Below are 20827 nucleotides of genomic sequence, written 5' to 3'. Positions count from 1 at the left end.
AGAGAGGAGAGGATGGTACAAGGAGAGAATCTCAGAGACCTGCAGAATATCCCTTCGTGTACTCCACTGAGTACTGAGCAGCACATGACGTGTGTAAGAATACCACTGGAGACTCATGAAAAGAAGCATCCAAAATAATTAAAGCAGTGTTTCTCAACCTTTTTTTCCTTATCACCCTGACCCAAGAGCCTTTTTAGATTTTTTTCTCCCTAATTGCCCCCATGAAATTTTAATACCACTGTATACCTAATTTATACACTTCGGCCCTTTAGAGGGCCACAAATCATGGTACTATGTAAGATTTTTCATACATACGCACACACACATGCATCCCAACAAAAAACACAATTTTTGCCAAGTTGGAGGTGATATCATCATCAATGAGAACGCACGCATTAGACGGAACAGTGCCTGCTTCGCACACAGGAAACAGTGTCCTGTTCCTACCAGTCAAACCAGAAAAACTCATCACTCCCAGAACCTTGGATAAAGTACTCAGGAAAAATTATCTCAGGAGTGGAGAATAATTAGCCTATTTTGAAATTAAATAACATTTATAGTAGGAACGAAATTTATAAAATATGGATAAATCTGCAAAAGATGTAAATGTGGAATTACAAAATTTGCTGAGGGAAATTAAAAATGACCTAAATAAATGGAGAAATATAACTTGTTCATAGGTAAGGAGAACCAATATTGTTAAAATGTTGATTTTTGCCAATTTCATCTATAGATCAACACAATTCCAATTTCCTTTTTCCCCAAAAGACTGACAAACTGATTCTAAAAATTCACACAGAAATGCAAAGGACCTAAAATAGGCAAAACAATTTTTTTTTTTTTTTTTGCTGTACGCGGGCCTCTCACTGCGGTGGCCTCTCCCGCCGCGGAGCACAGGCTCCGGACGCGCAGGCCCAGTGGCCATGGCCCACGGGCCCAGCCGCTCCGCAGCATGTGGGATCCTCCCAGACCGGGGCATGAACCCGTGTCCCCTGCATTGGCAGGCGGACTCTCAACCACTGCGCCACCAGGGAAGCACAAGGCAAAACAATTTTGAACAAGAAAAAAGTTGGTTTCAAGACTTATTATAAAACTATAGTACCATAATGGTGTGGTATTGGTGTTGAGCTACACAAATACATCAATGGAACATAACAGAGTCCATAAATAGAGCTACACATATATCGACAATTGACTTTTGATAAAAATGCAAAGGCAATTCAGTAAAGAAAGTATAGTCTTTTCAACAAAAAAATTGTTTTCTGACCACGCCTTGTGGCTTGTGGAATTCTCAGTTCCTCGACAAGGGACTGAATCCAGGCCGTGGCAGTGAAAGCCCAGAATCCTAACCACTAGGCCACCAGGGAACCCCCCTTTGCAACAAATATTTTAACAACTGGATATATCCATATGTAAAAAAGTGAACTTTGACATACACCTTGTACCACATGCAATTATTAACTTGAAATAGGCTGTAGATCTAAATGTAAAATTTAAAACTATAAACTTCTAGAAGATATGAGAAAATCTATGTGACACCAAGAGAGACTTTTTTAGACACATCACCAAAACAAAAATCCATAAAAGAATAAAATTGATAAATTGGACATCATCAAATTTTTAAACTTCTGCTCTCCAAAAACACTCAGAAGAGAGTGAAAATAAAGCCACAGATTGAGGACTTGTGTCCAGAACATATAAAACTCAAAAGTAAGAAAACTATCCAATAAGGGAAAAAACAAGCAAAAACATTTGAAAAGACATTTCACCAAGGATACAAAGATTGCCAAGAAGCAATGAAAAGATGCTCAACATCATCAGTTATCTCAGAAATGCAAATTAAAGCCACAGTGAGATACTCATCTATTAGAATGTTTAAGATTAGAAAAGACTAATCATACCAAATATTGGCAAGATGTGGAAAAAACTGTAGTTCTCATATCCCGTTGGTGGGAATGTATAATGGTATAACCAGTTCGGAAACAGCTGGCAGTTTCTTAAAAAGTTAAACATACACCTACCATATGGTTTGACCGTTCCACCAACATATATTTACCCAAGAGAAAGGAAAGCATATGTTCATACAAAGACCTGTAGACATGCCTTCACAGTAGCTTTATTTGTAATAGATGAAAAAGAAAAACAACTCAAACTCTATCAACAGGTGAGTGGATAAACAAATTGTGTATATTGAGACAACTGAATACTATTCAGCAACAGAAAGTAATGAACTGTTAACACATGCCTCAACATGGATGAATCTCAAAATAATTATTCTGAGAGAAAAGAGCTAGATAAAAGGAGGACATATCGTATAAAGCTCTGGAAAATTCAAATTAATCTATAGTGACACAAAGCAGATCAGAGGTCAGGGGCAAATGGAATCCTTTGGGAATGATGGGAATGTTAACTATCTTGATTATGGTGATGGTTTCACAGGCACATACCCACCCATGTCAAAACTTATGAAATTATACACTTTAAATATATGCAATTTATTGCATGTCAATTATACCGCAATAAAACTTAAATAAAAATAGGCAGAGGTGCTAGATGAGACTTACCAGGCCAATCAGTAATTTCAGCTCAGGCTGAAATTTAGGACACAATCTATGACATTTTTACTATGCTATATAACTATCATTATTTACCCACCACCAATTTATACAAACATGTCCACTAAAATTGCTTCAAATAAAGAACTTAGAGGACATTTAGTCTATTTGGGAAGTTGATAACATATTTAAATAATCTATAATAAATCCCAACATTCTAAGTTTTGCTTCCATGCATTCGCCTTCTGAGTCAGCCTACACTCTGTTTATGGAGTATGTATCCCTCTAAATAAACCTTTTACTTAAAAAATAAATTAATTAAAGTTTTGCTTGCCCACCAGAATGTCTGTTTACTTGGTGAATTTATCTCATTTATTACCAATTAGCAATAAAGACTAATAATAATCCAAATGCCCTCCAAAAGGGGGACTGGTTAAATAAATTGTTATAAACACCTAAGCGTAGAACTATGTGATTATAAAGAATAAGGAAGCTCTCTCTAGACTGGTATGGACTGATTCCCCAAATATACAGGATGAAAAAAAGGAAAATGAAGAAACATATATGCCAAATAAAAAACAATGAATGGAATACAAAGATAAATCACCACCAGTTTCTAGCTGAAAAAACAGCTGGTTTCATTAGACAAAACCTCCTTTGTTTCAGGACCAGCATAACAGCCATTTAGTCACAATGACATGGAACATACGCTCATTTATGGATCTTGGAGGGAACAAGAACATTGGTGAAGAAAATTTAAAAATCTGAGGCTGAAATCTAGAAGCACTGGCAAGAACAGAGGAGAGGTGCAGTTTCTGGGGATGGAGAAACTACAGGGCAACCCTCTCCAGGGTGGAAGCCGACCTGGTTCTTCTCTCTTCACTACCTCCCCGGTTTCACTCCATGCTCCGTGGAAGCCAGCTGGGAACTGGGTGGGTACACTTGAGATGGGGCTGGAGGTTTGCGGGCCACAATACTAATTACTGTAACTACAGAAGACCATGTACACACATACAGTTTTGGGACAGAGAGTTCATATAACCTCAAGTAACTGAGTGAGGTGGTTTTTAAGAACCTCTCCAGAAACATCAACAGCTTGGTGTACTGACAGCCAGCAGAAGCGACTTGTGGTCACAAGAAAGATTTATTAAAGATTAGAGCACTTCTTGCTAATTTCTAGAAAAGACTAGAGAACACTGTGAAGAATGAGGGTGGGTGGAATTCAGGCAACCTGTGTAAACTTATGGTTTACTACTTTGTGTAAACTGCCAACTATCTTATTACAATAATAATGAAAACAAATGATCTCCTTGTGTGATGTACATACACGTACATGTATGTATTTGCCAAACACTTTATCTGACAAAGTAAAAGCAACATCATTTCAATGATCCCAGAAAGTATTTTTGAAAGCTTAGAAGATGTTAATAATTTTGAAGACTACTTTGGCAAAATCAATACCAAAATATTCTGAATAAAAAAGTACATCTAAATTCAGAAACCAATATGTAAAATATACAAGGTAGCATTTTCAAAATTATCAAGTTTATATGATACAGGCAAGATCTACTGACTAGCTCTTAATCAATTCTTTTGAGTTTAAAAAGGGTCACAGTCACAGAAGTCATAATCTAAGACTTCCTGTTTTAAACACTAAAAACGGTGTTGGCTAGATTATAATTACCCCCAGTCTGACACTACTTCGAATGACATTTTTAACCAGCCAAAGAACATGGCACTAAGGGAGGCTTGTTTATTCACTCATTTGCAATGCTAAAATTTTAATAGCACTTGACTATGAAAATCAGGATCACATTTGCATTACAGTTTAAAAGGTAGGAGTCCACACAGAATGTGGACATAACTTTTAGGGGGAAAAATCCATTTTTTAACAATTATTGCTTTATGGCACTATTTGGCAAAAGAAAAAATATTTCTCTCCAATTTACTTTTTTATTTCCCGGCTTCTGTCAAATCTACATAGGTTCAAATGTCTGTTCTGCTACATACTTTCTAAGTTTTAGTTCTGTCACCTATTGGTGGGATGGAAATGTTAACCTACCAACTTTACAAGATTGCTGTGTGAGTTAAAGGCAGGTACCATAAAAATGTTTAGGTACATCACTGTCTCTGAAATAAAGGCTATAATTAACACCAATTTCTATCACTGTGGATTAAGAAAAACAATTTCTGCTTGTAGAAAATTTTCTTATAAAGTCATACCTTTCCTCTGAAATATGTTATTAATATTTCAAATTTAATTATTTGGGCTCCACAACATGGCATGGCATTAAGTTCTGGTAAATCCTAGGGAAAGTCATTTATTATTATTATTTTGGCCACATAAACCTGAAAACACAAATGAAACCTTCTGGGCAAAAGCAGGAGGTCATTCAAGGTCACTTGGAATTTTTAGAGCATCCCAAATTTGGGGTGTGAAAAAAACATGAAGGCCATTAATGTAATCCCACACATTTTACAAAAGAAAAGTGAGTCCTAATAAGTGAAATGGATTTGTTCATGTAGCATAAAGGTAAGAAGATAGAAGCACTTAGGTCTTACAACTTATGCTCCCACTGTTCTCTACATTATGTATACCAATCTGCCTTTAAATTGTTTTGACTGTTTCACCTGTTTGTGTTACAGTGCTTCTTCCATATCCAAGTGACTTATTCTTCTAAAAGTTTGCTATTTCAACTATTTTTAGGCAATAAAACATCTTCTTCTACTAGGTTACCTACCCAAACAACTATTTCCCTTTTATTCCTTCATGAAAATGCTGATTTTCTCCAGATACGGAGTGCAATATAATCACTGATGATAAGCCTCTCACCCTAGGGGATGAACCAGGTGATGAACAATGACTGATCTAAGCAAAAAGTTAATCCCCTTCTACCTCTGCTGGTGGACTGGTTTACAGTGGGCTTGTAACCGAGGAAACTCAGCGGGAGTTTTGTGGGGATTCTGGAAAAGATCTTTTTGCTTGATTAAAAAAGAAAAAAAGGAAATGTACAGGGAGAATTTCCTTTCCACTTTCTCTGGCTGTTTGTCTTGAGTGCAGGATACAGCAATCATTTCTTTACCAGGAGGAGAAAGCCAAGAGTCTCACAGAGAAGCTCACTCAGAGATATGACATTACTGTCTTAACCAATCCCCCACCAATTACCTTGTTCTGGATTAAATTACTATATAAGCAATAAACCTATATTTACTCAGTCAACTACTTGTGGCCCAAAGCCTCCAAATATAAAACTCCAGTATTTTCTGGTGAAATCATCTCAGCTAGCTTCTACAATAAAAGACTTCCTTCTCAGACCAAATAATATGAATGTGTAATATTTTATATTAGTTTTTTAAAAATCAATTAGGTGTGTTACTAAGAAAGATGCTATTTAGTGGTCCACAGTATCCAGAACTTCAGGATATGACTCAAGAAGCTAACCTAAAATAATTAACAATGTTTACTTAACAGTATAGAGTATAGAACCAAATGTGAGCTCTTTTACCCACTCTAAAATTTTACAAAAATAACTGCAAAAAATGTAAATTTCAAAAAGTCAGCTGTTATTCTCAAATACTCATTTAAATAAATCTATTTTAGAAAAACACCACTGTCGCACTGACATAAAGCTTAAAAATATTTTATTACCTATCAAGAGTGAGTGGGTTTTATATTACAAAACAGTTAAGTTTTATTACACACACCTGCACATACACAAACATACATACCTGCCTCTTAAAACTCTATGCGATTCCTTATCATAGAGGACAAAAATAGAAAAACAGAAACTACCATCCTAAATTAGAACAATGGCCAAAGACTTAACACATCTGATAATTATGACTATACTCTCAACTGTGAAGAGTCACACGAGAAAAGCAACTGTAAAAAAATTTGTCAAAAACCCATGAATCACTGAAGACAAAGTCACTCTCATACTGATTTGAAGCACTAACCAGACTTTTAGTTCTAAGCTTGGTTCTAAGTTTCAGAGCAAGAGAACAAGCTAGGAGATGTTAAGAAACGATGTTTTAAAAGTAAGCAAGGAAAGGAATCTATAAGGAGAAAAGCAGAAGCTAAAAGTCATAAAAGTTAGGGGGTCACACACTAGTTACAGATAACACAATACCTCCCAAGGACATCACAGGAGAATAAACTGATGCTCAAACATGATTTTTTGAGCATAAAATTTTAAAAACTTAAGATAATTTGATTACTATGGCAGAAAAGCAGTTGGCTATAATGAGACTTTGTAATGATGGAGAAATTAACCATGGTAAGTAGGATTATAGTCCAAACTTTCTCACCAAGATGAGATTTGTTAGTTCTATTTAAAACAAACAAAAAATACTAGAGTTAAACAGAACAGAAAGCCTTTTTCTCCTTTTCCTTAGTCTATACCCCTATAGTTATTTTCTGTCTTACAGAAAGCAGACTCTCTAGAACACCCCAGTTACGTAAAGTGACCAGCGCTCCGTTTAAAATAAATCCTGAACTAGGTGCATGTTTCCAATAAATGTAAACTTAAATGCAATTCACTTAGGAATGTTTAAGGAAAAAAAAATGTAATGATGAACAATTTTAGTTAAAGATTCAAATCTATTCAGTTAATTCAACCTTTAAAAATAAGATAAATACCTCTTTTATCTACTTAACATCAAGTGGTCACAATAGTACTGTCCAAAAGAATGAGGGAAAAGATGAGAGTTGGAGATGAGCTGGCAGAGCACAGCTTTCTTAGAACTGGCCAATCAATTCCAGGTAATCTGTTTTGCTGTTGCTATAGGGACCTTAGGAATCATGACCTCTCCCTACTCTTCATCATTCAGAGAACTGAATTATGTATGAAAAAGATACTGAAAACAGTCACTTCCAGTAAAAACATATACATTAATAAATTTGATCTTATTATAGTTAATTATATATTTTCAGCCTCAGTTTAGTAAATTAAAAAACGTCTGGCCACTGGAGAAACATATATGGAAGGAAATTATCCATACGCCCACTCTTTCTAAAACTGTCCGTCATGTCAGTCCTGAATGTTAAATCCACTGTATCTTTAAAAGTCTGAGGAATTTTCAAACAGTATGTCTTTATTTGCTGCGAGACCCCAAACAGATGAGTCTTTGTGTATAATGTTATTCACAGAAAGCAAATTTGATCTCACAATCAAGTTAGATATATTATAAATTTTATAGACATCTCTTCTTTCAAGTTCACAAAAAAAGAAAGAACCCTCATCTGAAATGCACACAAGTATTTAACAGTGAAGTGTCATGATGTCTATAACTTACTTTCAAATGGTATTCAGCAAAAGAAAGAAAAAAAATATGTGTAGTATAAATATAATCTGTGTAAATATGGGAGAGAAAGCTAATGTGGTAAATGTTATCAATGCTGGATATAAGTGGAGGTTATATGGGTATTCAAAGTCTTTTTTCAACTATTCTGTGAAAATTTTCAAAGTACAAAGTTGGGGGAACAAAAAACCCGCATTGGCTCCTAGTTCTCCTGTTTTTTAGTCATTACCCTGAATATATGTCCAGTCCCTTCCTGTTTGCTTCAAGACCCTTCTACCCTCGTTTAAAACAGCTGTTACAGAATTGTGTTATGCCTTTTAACAAAAATCATAACTCTAGAAAAGTAGGTTTCAAGGCTGGTATCAGTGAAACTGTTTTACCTGAAAGTTAACATCTTCTTTCTTAAATATTAGTGCTCGAACTTCATCAGGATCTCCATTAAATATAGCTTGCACCAGTGATGGCTAAAATACAAGAGAGTAATAAAAACATTAATCACACCACATGGATGATTCTAAAGCTATTTCCACATAACTTTTATATCTAAAAATTTTCTTCCCTATCATGATAATCACTTGGCTTTTGACATGAACCAAGTTTCATGAAGTCAAATCATATGAAAGTACAGGATTCCTCCTTGGAAAAAAGGCCTAATTTAAAAAAAAAAATCAATACCGTATGACCAAAATTAGGTAGCATAAGCATAATCAGATTTTATTTTATATGAGTGGAGGCCTTTTGAATATACATACGGTAAAAAGAAAGTCTCTTCCAAATACAAGTGTCACATCTCAACATCTATTTGTGGGATATAACTTGTCAAACAAGTAGTTCCTAGCCCATGTGGAGGCCCACGAAGGCCTCCTTGAAAAGTTCTGTTTGGGGCACCAAAACAACTTGCGTGGGTTAGTATTACATGTATAAAGATAAAAACCCAAAGAAAGAAAATCTGGCAGTTGATGAAAATCACTACTGTTCAAAGACCAAAAATTACTGTAAACCTGAATAACATGAAGAGGCAGACACATGAACATCTAAATATAACAAGTTCTTAATCAACGACACAGCCTCCCTGATAAGGTATCATATTATACTAGTCAAACAAGAAGTCAATTGACAACAGCATTAAAAATAAGATTAAAGATGAAGTCTGACTCTTTTTCATGTAACAGCCTTGCATGTAAATACATACAATTCATTACAGAAAAGGCTGTGCCTCGGTGTTGCTGGCAGTAGTCAACCTTTCCTAAAACATACAGTCCCTCATTCCTGTTACATCGGTTTTTAAAACCACTAAGTGAAAACAGAAATGTGGTTGCTATAACTACTATCCTCAAATTATTTTTAAAAGTCTTTTTAAGAGATTAAGAGATAAAGTCTGAAATGTTATTTAAACATCTGAATAAGTGAAAATCAGAAATGTGTGCATTCATTTACAAGTAATATTGCATCATATTCACACACCTATAATGCTTTAATTTGGGTTTTTAATGAAACTAGTGCAAATTACATTTATTCTTAAAAAATAAAATTTACCCTACTAGTTCAGTAGTATACAGTAAACATAAACTCTCATATCTTACCAATACACTTCCCGAAGGTGGAGAATGTAGGGACTTATTTTCCTGTGGCAACTTAGAAATGAATGCAGGAGACTCATCTTCTACCTCCTCCAAAACAACAATACACACTCGACTCATTCGCTCTTTTAAAAAACTGAATTCTAAGCTATGTGATAAAAGTCACAGTTGGAAGAGCACAAGTAGTTTTTCCTCCTCTTCTGTACAACACTTAGAATCATTCTCTGAACAGCGCAGCTGGTTTTTTAAAGTTAATAAATACTATCGGAAAAAGTGAAGTTTAAAATTATAACTACATACTTGTAACTTACTAAGAAAACAATTCTGTTATTTTCTGTTGGGTTACTGTAAAACTCAAAAGAAATTTGACATCAACATGTCAATAACTAAAACTGAGTCCAGGACAAGCTCATTTAAAAATATTTTTCCCCTACCAAAACAGTCATCACATCCCTCTGTTTCATAGAAATTTACTTGCATAAAAAGATCACTGTCTGGGTGACATCAACACACGCTGCAGAATAAGATGAGAAACAACTGCTGTGACAGAGAAGATCGCAGCTGTACCCGCTCTTGCCTGCAAGGTCATATAGTTACCAGTAGCTGGCTTGCTTATAATTGAAAACAAAAAATAAAATCTCATTGTTCTGTTTCCACTTCTAATTTGTCTTCATTTCTTCAGCTTCACTGGTTTAATGCTGATACTATCCAGAAAAAAAATACATCGAGAGCTCAATACAAATTCTCAAAATGTTGCTCAGAGGTTGACAATTCTTTCTGTGTTTGAGAAAGAAAAAAAAAACAAACAACACTCTGCATTAATAGCAAAGCTGCAGTACATTTACATGCGATGAGTCAGACCACAAGAGACAATAGGACTCTTGGTACTAGAATATGGCTTGAATAATCCAGATATTCCATATAAGAAACAGTTAGCTTTATTCCCATCGACAGCATAGGCAAGGCAGAGCGTTCATTCTTCCTCCATCAGGCAGTGGTCTGTAGCTGCTCCAGCAAAAGGACACAGGCACCAGGCAGAAATGGTGTTAGCGGAGAATCCGAATGGAACAGGCAGGCTGAGAAGGAATTAGAAGGCATCTGAGCTCAAATTACTGCTTCAGGCTTTTCATTTTTAAAAAAGAGAAGGGGAAAAAAAACCCAGTAGTTTATCATTCCAGTGTTTTCTTTGATCTCCACATGAATACAGCTTCCATTAAAGACTCTTCATTCAGAGGAAGAAACAGCAGACTGTGCATCTTCTTTGAGCCAACTACTTTATTCAATCATCTGCCTCTGTGCCAGTATAGTTTCCTTCCACTGTGAAAACCGCTACAGTTACCCTTTTCAGTCGATTTCAGATGCTTTCCTGTTCCTCAGATGATCTTGCAAAATGCCACTGACACCTTCAAATGAGTAGGTCCTTAAAAAATAGAGAACCTCAGGATCGGCGCCACAGTAGCATTTCAACTGAGCAACAGTCTGAAGAGCAAAGACTGCAGAACCGCAGAATGAAATGCCTAGTAATGCTCACATGTTACACTTACCAGAGAGCTGAGCTACTGCTCAGGATGCAACTTCCTCTAGCAGGAGAAAAAAAATAGTGCATTTGGACAGCCTTCACAATGAGAAGGTTCATGCCAGTTCTGTGACTAATCCAGATCAAACTAAAAAACTCTGTAACTGAAAAATGAGTGCGCTTTTAACATTTTCCACGAAAAGCCACAAGGAAATCTGGTGTACTGCCTCTGCTGACTAACACTGGTTTTAGCAAGTAAACAATTCCAAACAGCTTAACTGCTTTCATATGTTACAAAATAGCAAATGTTTAACCCTATAGTGACAGCTGCAGTGATAATGTCTGCAGTGAATCCATAAAAGAGAACTAGAGATAAAGAAGCATTTTATGAGAATATAAATACCATGAACCTAACGTTTTCTTTTTCTTATTTTACCAAGACCATCTTCAATCTACTAGATGTTATTTTCAAGAATGCACAAAGTTTAAACAAAAGAAATTTAAGATTTACTAACAATTTCTAAGTTGTCGAATTTAAACAACCAAGTCATATTTTGAAAGGGAAAAATAAAAATTTCATATTTTAGAAATTATAATTGTAAAATTCTATTATCACTTGAATTTCACAAAAGAAATAATTCTATCTTCCCATCTGGATGTGGAATAAAGCCTTAAATCTGTTAAATAGCTATGTAAAACTATTGTTTCAAGTCCTTGGTAGTGAAAAGGCACAGGGTAACCAAAGCAAAGAATCTTCTCCCTTCCTAAAAAATTAATTATCCCAAGCTACAAATAAGTGTCAAAACAACCAATTTGGGCTTCTCTGGTGGCACAGTGGTTGAGAGTCCGCCTACCGATGCAGGGGACATGGGTTCGTGCCCCGGTCCAGGAAGATCCCACATGCCGCGGAGCGGCTAGGCCCATGAGCCATGGCCGCTGAGCCTGCGCGTCCGGAGCCTGTGCTCTGCAGCAGGAGAGGCCACAACAGTGAGAGGCCCGCGTACCGCAAAAAAAAAAATTTATTGTTGGCTTTCTCTGTTTCCTCCCTGCTTCTCTGCTTACTCAAGGATGGGGATATTTCCCCACAGGAAAACTACAAAGAAAATACCATGACCTCCTCAACCTTTGTTCTTTCTTCTATCAACCAGCATTCTTATTAATAAACATAATATTCTTTAACATTTGTGATGTGCTAGGTGCTATACATTCTCATTTAATACTCACAGTGACCTTGCTACACTGCCATAGTATAGAAGAAAAAACAGACTTAGAAATTAAATATTATATCCAAAGTTAGGCAAATTAATAAAGTTGTACCTAATTACAAACACATGCTCTTTCTAATCTACTCTGCTTCCACTGATTGTACGTACACACTCTCCTGAGAGCTTTGCAACCTATAATTGCAAAATAGACTGTAAAAGTGATTTTAAAAGATAAACAATGTATAATGATTGCAAAAAGTTTAGGTAACAAAGGAACATACTATTTACTGTGATAATATTCCCAAACAAGTTATTTTTAAATAGGTACTTCAGGGCTAGTGTTACCTCACACGTTTAAGCCAGTTGACTTACCAAAAAAAAAAAAAAAAGACCAGCATGATATAGATAAATAAGAGTGCCAGAATTTAACAACAAAAGCCATTAAGTATCAGTTTATGAAAAAACCTGTAAGCCTAACATAACTGTACCAAGATACTATGCTTAAAATTCGGTTACTTTAAAATATATAAATGGTTTTAAGCCAAGTTAAAGACATGCAAATATTTTGACATACAAAAATGATGTTAACTGTCACCACAGGGCTAAATAAAAAATATCACCTTGATGTCTGAAGTATCTGAAAACGAAACCACTATAGTAACAATATCCTATATTCTACTGTCTCTGTCAGGGTTCTGCCCCACCCACCCCCAAACAAAACCTCTTTTTATATGGACAATTTTAACTGTTCTAAAGTATCCAGTGTATAAGTTCACCTACTTAGACTTAAGCAGGTACATCCTATTTTCCTGTTTAGGTCAACTTCCATACTTAGGTTTTTCCCAACCAGAAAGCAAGCTCTTTGAAGGCAGGGGCTGTGTTATACACATATTTTTTCCTTCCAATTTTTTCCATCTGTAAATGATTTCATTGAAATAAATTATATTATGTTACAAGAACTCTGGAATAGAGTAGCAAAATTACAAAAGACAATGGGGGGAGGATTCATATGCTTTAACCTGTAAACATGGGAGGCTTTAAAGTGCAACAGAATGAGTTCCGTGCCCTCTAGTGGGAGAGCAACTTAAATGTATTCAACGTAAGTTGACAGCATATAAAACAATTATGCTGAATGTCAGCTAACACTACGGGCTCAGGAGTCAGCCTACCTGGAGTTCAAATTCTGATTCCATTATATATTAGCTGTGTCCTTGGGCAAACTACTTCAATTCCCTGAGTCTAAATTTCTTAGACTTCCAAGAATAATAATCTCCAGAGATTTTTACCTAGGAGACATACTGTAACAGCACAGTGTTTGAGAAGATAGGCTTTGTAGCCAAACTAATCTAATCGGGCTTCCCTAACAAATCTAACTGTGTGACCTTAAGCAAGTCATTTAACCTTCCCGGGAATCATTTCAACATCTATTAAAGAACTGAACAGAATCTACTTTATAGTGTTATTAATAGTGAAGTTTAAAATAAAGATAATATTATTATTACAGATATTTAGGAGAGTTAAAAAGATATCTTTTGTGAAGACACAGAGTAAAAAAAAAAGGGCTACTGACAACCTCCCCCTACTGGTGAGGTGATTCAGACTGGTGTCTGGAGAGCCCATTCAGTTACTAAGTCCCCACCATTTTCAGGCCTCTAGAGAGACTTCAGAAGCTAGTCCTTACACTCCAGTGTGTTTATTAAGTGTTACTGGGGGAGGGTGCAGTAAACTTAGGCAAGAAGTAAGACTACAGGGTTCTGCATTCCTCCACATTCATTGTATTTTACAGTCTAGGGAAAAAGAAAGGGTAAAAAGGACTGGCCCATAATATATTAAATTACAAACAATACTGACATATTATATATAAGTTAACAGCACCATATAACACTGTTTTATATCTCCTCCTGAAAAAGGCCCCCTAGTTTCAAGGAACTCACATCTTAAAGGAAAAGGACACAGGTAAATAAGTATTTAAGAAATTAGGAATGGAGAAAGTGGAGAAAAGTACTCGTGATGAAAAATTATTGACAATAATTGTGCAAATTTAAATTCACACAACTTAAGTTTTTGTTGTTGCTTCTTTTTTCAGCTGAACAATGGCAAGGGGATGTGGTTTTTTCTTGAGGCATTTACTTTTTAGGCCAAATTAGATTAATTTTTTAATAGGCTAACAATTTCAACCCTGACAACTTGATAATCCTTCCATTCTTTATACTAAAATGTACCCTATCAAAAGCTTACTCCTACTCTTCACACAGAGTCTCTTAATGGAAAAGCTGGTTTAAAACCTTCATTTTACTGATAAAAAACATCCTGAAAGATTATTTTTAGGTTCCCAATTTTGTTACAACAGAATTCCTTTTTTTGACACACATGATTTTTCCTTTCTGCATAGAGAGTCAACCCAAAGCTCGTCTTATCTCTTACAAATCTGTGAACTCCAGATTGATTACTATAGAATGAAATATCTTATTTAGGGTATGCTAAGTGGTTACTCTGTGCCAAACTAGTCTCTGAGTATTAAAAAATAAAAAGCTTATGGGATAAGTGAATTCAAATCATGTTTCAGAAACATTTCTCATAGTTCAAGGATCTTGAACAATCCTCTTGAGTTACATGCCTCAGCAGTCCATATACTTTAGAAAAAGTCTTACGAACAGATTTAAAAGCAAATGGGGGTGCAAGGAAAGGGGGGGATCAAGAAACAGCTGCTCTCTAGGCTACTGGTCAGATTTCCTTGTGATCAGTACAGCCACCGCAAAAATGTCACTGTATGTTTTTAAAATGATGAATTCAAAATCCTTATAAGAGATCAGATTTAATTCTCTATGTGTAATGTATTTATCAACTAGATTTTTTTAATGTTTACCGATCATACTTCCAAAATGACCATCAATGTTACCTTAAGATCTCAATTGGTTTCACCCTACCAGCATAACGATAAATTGTTAACCCTTTCATTATTATAATATTACTATATACTAGTGTTAACACATTAACATATTATTGTGATGTGTTCTTTGCAAAGACCTATATTCTGCATCCATTCTTGCCATTTTCCATTCAACTAGAACATTCAAGTTTTTAGGTAAGTACAGAGTCCCACAGGACAAAGATGATACTTCCCAGCCTCCCTTGCAGCGAGAAGCCACAGGACAAAGTTCTAACCAGCTTTTTAAGTAGAGGTGTTATGTGGCTTCCAGAAAACTTCCTAGAAGGACAAATGGCATATCCATTCTGCATCCTGGAACATGGATGACTGGCCACCATCTTAAACCAAATAAGGACCAGAGTCTAGGCTAGAGGGGATCTGGGTCCCTGAGGACTTTGTGGAACAGAACTGCCATAAAAGTCCTGGACTGCCTACTTCCTGACTTTTATGTTAGAGAGAAATAAGTTCTGCCTCATTTAAGTAACTGTGATTTTCAGTCTCTTTTCACATGGAGCTGAACCTAACTCTAAGTGAGAATGTTGCTCTTCCTTTAATCATCAATCAGTGGGCATATACCCTTCCAGCCCTGTTCTCCTACTATTCATACTCTAGTACAATACAGCCACTTACATTTTCAATAAATGAAATGAATTATAAATGCTAGCCACAACAAATTTAATAGAAACAATAACTGACCAGAAAACAGCTTGAAGAACAATCCACTATTACCCCGGGTAAGCAAAGGAAAATCAACAGAGGGAAAAGGAAACAAATATTTATCACACATATTCTCGCTGAATCCTCAATCACTACTGGTGGGTACTACTCTACAATTTATACATGGGAAACGGAGGCTCGGTAACATCCAGTCAGTCAATGACTCATCCATTCATCTGTATTTATTCATCATCTACTATGTGCCAGGCTTTCTGCTAGGTCAAGGAAACAAAATTATGAACAGTCAATCCTTGTTCTAATGAAGCTTACACACCAATGAAGCTTACACACAAATAAATATTTCATAACTGCAAACTGTGAGAAACTGTAGAAGGAAAATAAATTTTGGAGGGTAAAGAACTAAAGGAAGGTCCACGTGGCTGGAGCAAGCAATCATGAAGGACAATGGCAGATGCAGCTAGAGGAACAGCAAACTCAGATGACACAGAGCTTTGTCAACCAAGTTATAAAGTTTGTATTTTTGACTAAGTGATGGAAAAGTCATTAAAACTTTTAAAACAAGGTAGTCATCATGATTTGCTTTAAAAAGATTATGTGGCTTCGGTGTAGAGAATGGAATGAAGTAGAAGAATGAAAGCCAAAGGACTAGTTAGGGGACCACTGCAGTAAACCAAAAGAATGAGTAATCTGAGCTAGGATGCTGGGCATGTAAATGGAGAGACAGATCTATTTTAGAAACAGGATTTATAGGACATGCTAACAAACTGGATGTAGGAGTGAGGGAGAAGGTGGTAATCACAACAACTACCAGGTTTCTGAGTTAGGAAACTAGTGCTTACTAGAGTTCAAGCAATTTGGGCCTCCTTCAGTTTCCAAATTTATAAAATAGGGAATATGATTTGTTGTATCTTATCTAAGGTCCCTTCAAGCTCAAAGTTGGTTTCAAATCTTAATCCAAAGTCTGTATCTTAGCATATACCCTCATGATTTGAAAATGAAGTGTTAACAATCCCAAAGCTGCCTAATTCTAGGTGAGTATAAAAAAGTTCCTAAAGAATGGAAAGATTTGGTTCAATCCTTCTCCAGTACATTGAAATAATCTAAAAACCTTTTGGCAAGAATACCTTATTCTTAAAGCGTGCACCAAAATTACAATAGCAACTGATTCAACAAATACTTAATATTACTATTTCCACTCCACTATGCACACCACACCAAGAGATCACAAAATGTCATATACCACCTTCACCTTCAAAGACCTTATGCAACCTAGTGAGTTTTTGGATATGACACCAAAAACACAGGCAACAAAAGCAAAGAAAAACAAGTGGGACTACATCAAACTAAGACGCTTCTGTACAGCAAAGCAAACCATCAGCAAACTGAAAAGACAACCTACGGAATGGGAGAAAATATTTGCAATCCATATATCTGATAAGGGGTTAATATCCAAGATATATAAGGACTCATACAACTCAACAGCAAAAACAAACACAAATAAACAAAAACACCCACAAAAAAACCCAAAAACCAAATAACCTGATTTTTAAAACGGGCAAAAACCTAAGTAGGTATTTTTCTAAAGAAGACATATGAATGACCAATAGGTACATGACAACAACAAAAGGTACTCAACATCACTAATCTTTAGGGTAATGCAAAGCAAAAGCAAAATGAGATTTCACTTCATACCATTTAGGACAGCTAGCATCAAAAAGATGGGACAACAAGTGTTGGTGAGTACATGGAGAAAAGGAAACCCTTGTACACTGCTGGTGGGAATGGAGATTGATACAGCTACTACGAAAACCAGTATGGAGGTTCCTCAAAAAATTAAATATAAAACTACCACAAGATCCCACAATCTCACTTCTAGGTATGGATCCAAAGGAAATTAAGCCAGTATCTCAAAGAGATGTCTGTACTCCTGTGTTCATTGCATCATTATTCACAAAGCCAAGATATGGAAACAACCTAAGTGTCTATTGACAGATGAACGGATAAAGAAAATGTGGTGTGTGTGTGTGTGTATATATATATATATGTATATATATATGTGTGTGTGTGTGTGTGTATATATATACACACACACACACACATACAATGGAATATTATTCAGTTACAAAAATGAAGGAAACTGTGCCATTTCCAACAACATGGATGAACCTGAAGGATATTACTGTAAGTGAAATAAACCAGACATAGAAAAATATTTTATGATTCCATTTATATGTGAAATCTTTAAAAGTTGAACTCATAGAAGCAGAGGGTAGAATGGAGGTTGCCAGGGGCTTGAGGGTGGGGGAAAAGGGGAGATGTTAGTCAAAGGGTACAAACTTTCAGTTTTAAGATGAATAAATTCTGGGGATCTAACATATAGCATGGTGACTATAGTTAACAACACTGTATGTATATTTTGAATTTGCCGAGAGTAGATCTTGTGTTCCTATCACAAATGGAAAAAATGATGACTATGTGAAGTGATGGATTTGCTAATTAACGTGTTTAGTTTGATTGTAGTAACCATTTCATAGGTATATGTATATCAAATTGTCATGCTGTACACCTTAAATATACACAATCTTTACTTGAATTACCTGAATTATACCTAAATAAAGTTGGAGGAAAAAAGGCCTTCTGTGGCTTAAATGAGGTACTACATCATACACAAAAAAAACTAACAAGTACAAGGTAAGAATACAAAAGACAATAAAAGGCAGTATATATAGAAGACTTAAATAAGAGATATAGACTATACCTGCCACTAATCAGTCACTGGTAAGAGTGCAGCATATGAATTTATTAATTTTAACTGGTATGTAAAGATACCATCTAATTGTCCACTCCATAAAAAAATGATGTCCTTTATAAAGCTATCTATAAACCTCATTGTTGATAATTTTTCCACCTTTAATTTACTGGAAGGATGCTTTCTCAAAGAAACCAGTGGTCTACTAGCTAGAACATTTAACATCAAAACTTATTCTTGATCATATTTGTGAGAAAAATGTTGAAATGCTAAAACTATTTAACACTAAAACTATTTATAACACAAGAATAAGTTTAGCTACCCAAAGTGTAAATAAGTGCCATCTAATAAGAGATATAAAGTGAGCCACATAGGTAACTTAAATTTTCTAGTAAACACATTTTAAAATGGTGAAACCGGTAAAATTAATTATAATAATACTTTGTGTTATCAAATATATCCAAAATATTGTATCAGCTTGGAATCAACGTAGTTATCAGATATTTTACTTTTAAAGTTAAGTCTTCAAAATTTGTTGTGTATTTTATAGCTACAGCATATCTCAATGCAAACATTAAATTTTCATTGGAAATAACTGATTTCTATTCAGGTTTCATAAAGTTTACAATACATGTGCTCAAGTTGTTCCAAACATACTTAAAAGTTTTCCAATAACTAAGACAATTAGACAAAATTAAGAATTAAGTTCCTCAGTTACAGTAGCCAGCCACATTCAGCTAGTGACTATCATGTTGTACAACACTGGCTTAAATTTGTAACGACCGACTTAAATATGCTATCTACATTACTGTCTAAAGGAAAAGAACATAGTTTAGATTTTTATGGTGGTTCAGAGTCACTAATATGAATATACGTTGTTAGACTGTTTTATAGTAAAATAACCACATTAGGAGATAATGGCCTTAGTTGATGTTTTCTAAATATTTCTGTCTTAACTTGAATGGCTCACTAGTTCTTTCTTTTTTCTTTGTCTCTTCTCTCAAAATATATAAACACCTCCCTAATTTTATCACAGTATTAACCCTGGCTTGAAGGCAGTAACATATTTTCTTGTGAACAAAGTACATGAACTTTATAGGTGCCATTTTCTTCATTATGCAGAGGCCTCTTCACATACATTAGGGTTCCACACAGAGTTCATAAGTTTAAGTTAACAAAAATTGGCTGTCAGCATTATTACTTTCTTTCTTTAGGTACCTTTATTTTACTATCAAAGGAAAGGGAACTGATCAAATATTTTTTATAGTTGTTTTCAGTTCTAACATTTTACGAGTTTGTGTCCCTTTTCTGATAACAGTAGGCTGATTGCTGAAAGAGAAGTACCAAAAGTGGTGGTAGCAACCACTGATTACATTTTTTTCAATAAGTTTGAGAGAAAAAATAAATAAATTAGGCAATATTTAACCCAAAAAGGGTTAAAGGAAAAAGGTAAAGATCAAGATAAACATGGTGAAGGTTAAAGAACTTGATTTTCAAAAAGGAAAGACATAGGGAAAGTGATGTCAGCAAGCTGGTGAACAAGAAGCCATGGACAGGCTAATTCACCAAAAATACATGGACTTGTTCCCTTTGTGAAATCCAGAAACCAGCTGAGGGACTTCCACACCCAGGACTGTGCAAAACTAACCACACTGAAGCCTGTAGTAAAATCTGAGACACCCTTTCGCTGTAATTCCTACCCCTGGTGCAGTGCCATACAATTGGCAATAAACCCACAGCAACAAACTTCTCCTTGGGGAGGGGAGTAAAGGACTAAACTGTACGTTTAACATCCAATCTTGGGGTTGCTGCGGGAGGAACTGGCGTCTTGTCTTGCCTGTCTCAGAGTGCTGATGGGTTCTGACATACTCTAGATACCTGGTGGCAGCTAAGAACAAAGAAGGCAGTTTGGAAGCATTCACCAGAGCCCCTCCCCCCAGCTCAGTCCAGTGTAAGCAGATGCAAAAAACCCAGGTCCCAGTTTTCCCCTGGGGAGGGTAAGAGCTGGACCATGTGGCTGATGTTCCAACTTTTCTGGGGGCTGACCAAGGACATGGCTTCTGTCTCTTAGAGCACTGACGGGACCTGACATACTCCAGCTGCTTGGGGGCCACTGAGAACAAAGACAGTAGTTTGGATTAGCATGCAAGGACTCACCATTACCTCCTACCACCCTCCATGTCGGCTCAGCACAGAATAAGTGAGGGAAAACCCACAGATCCCAGCTTCTCCCTGGAGAGGGAAATAACTGGACTGTGTGCCCAATGTCCCAACTTTTCCAGGTGCCATCAGAGGGACTGGCTTCTGTCTCAAC

The 20827-nt window shown here is 35.8% G+C and overlaps 1 protein-coding gene across 14 annotated transcripts in view; it reads right to left on the bottom strand.

Annotated features, from left to right (window-relative positions):
• Positions 1-20827, bottom strand: part of ANKRD28 (ankyrin repeat domain 28) — a 186399-nt gene that overhangs the window by 113521 nt on the left and 52051 nt on the right. For 6 of the 14 annotated variants that reach the window (XM_049710169.1, XM_049710171.1, XM_049710172.1 and 3 more), the window contains exon 2: positions 8237-8320. The exons of 2 other annotated variants lie outside the window; for them this stretch is intronic. In XM_049710169.1, coding sequence (XP_049566126.1) covers positions 8237-8250 — 14 coding nt within the window. In that variant the 5' untranslated portion in view covers positions 8251-8320. Of the gene's footprint in view, positions 1-8236; positions 8321-9439; positions 10991-20827 lie in introns of those variants that run through there. 6 more of the 14 variants (XM_004271933.4, XM_033431992.2, XM_033431997.2 and 3 more) reach the window with 2 other exon arrangements.

Source organism: Orcinus orca, chromosome 5 (genome assembly GCF_937001465.1).
Source record: "Orcinus orca chromosome 5, mOrcOrc1.1, whole genome shotgun sequence".
NCBI classification, from domain to species: Eukaryota; Metazoa; Chordata; class Mammalia; order Artiodactyla; family Delphinidae; genus Orcinus; species Orcinus orca.
Note: the sequence above shows the minus strand (reverse complement) of the source record. Positions and strands in the feature narration are given on the sequence as shown.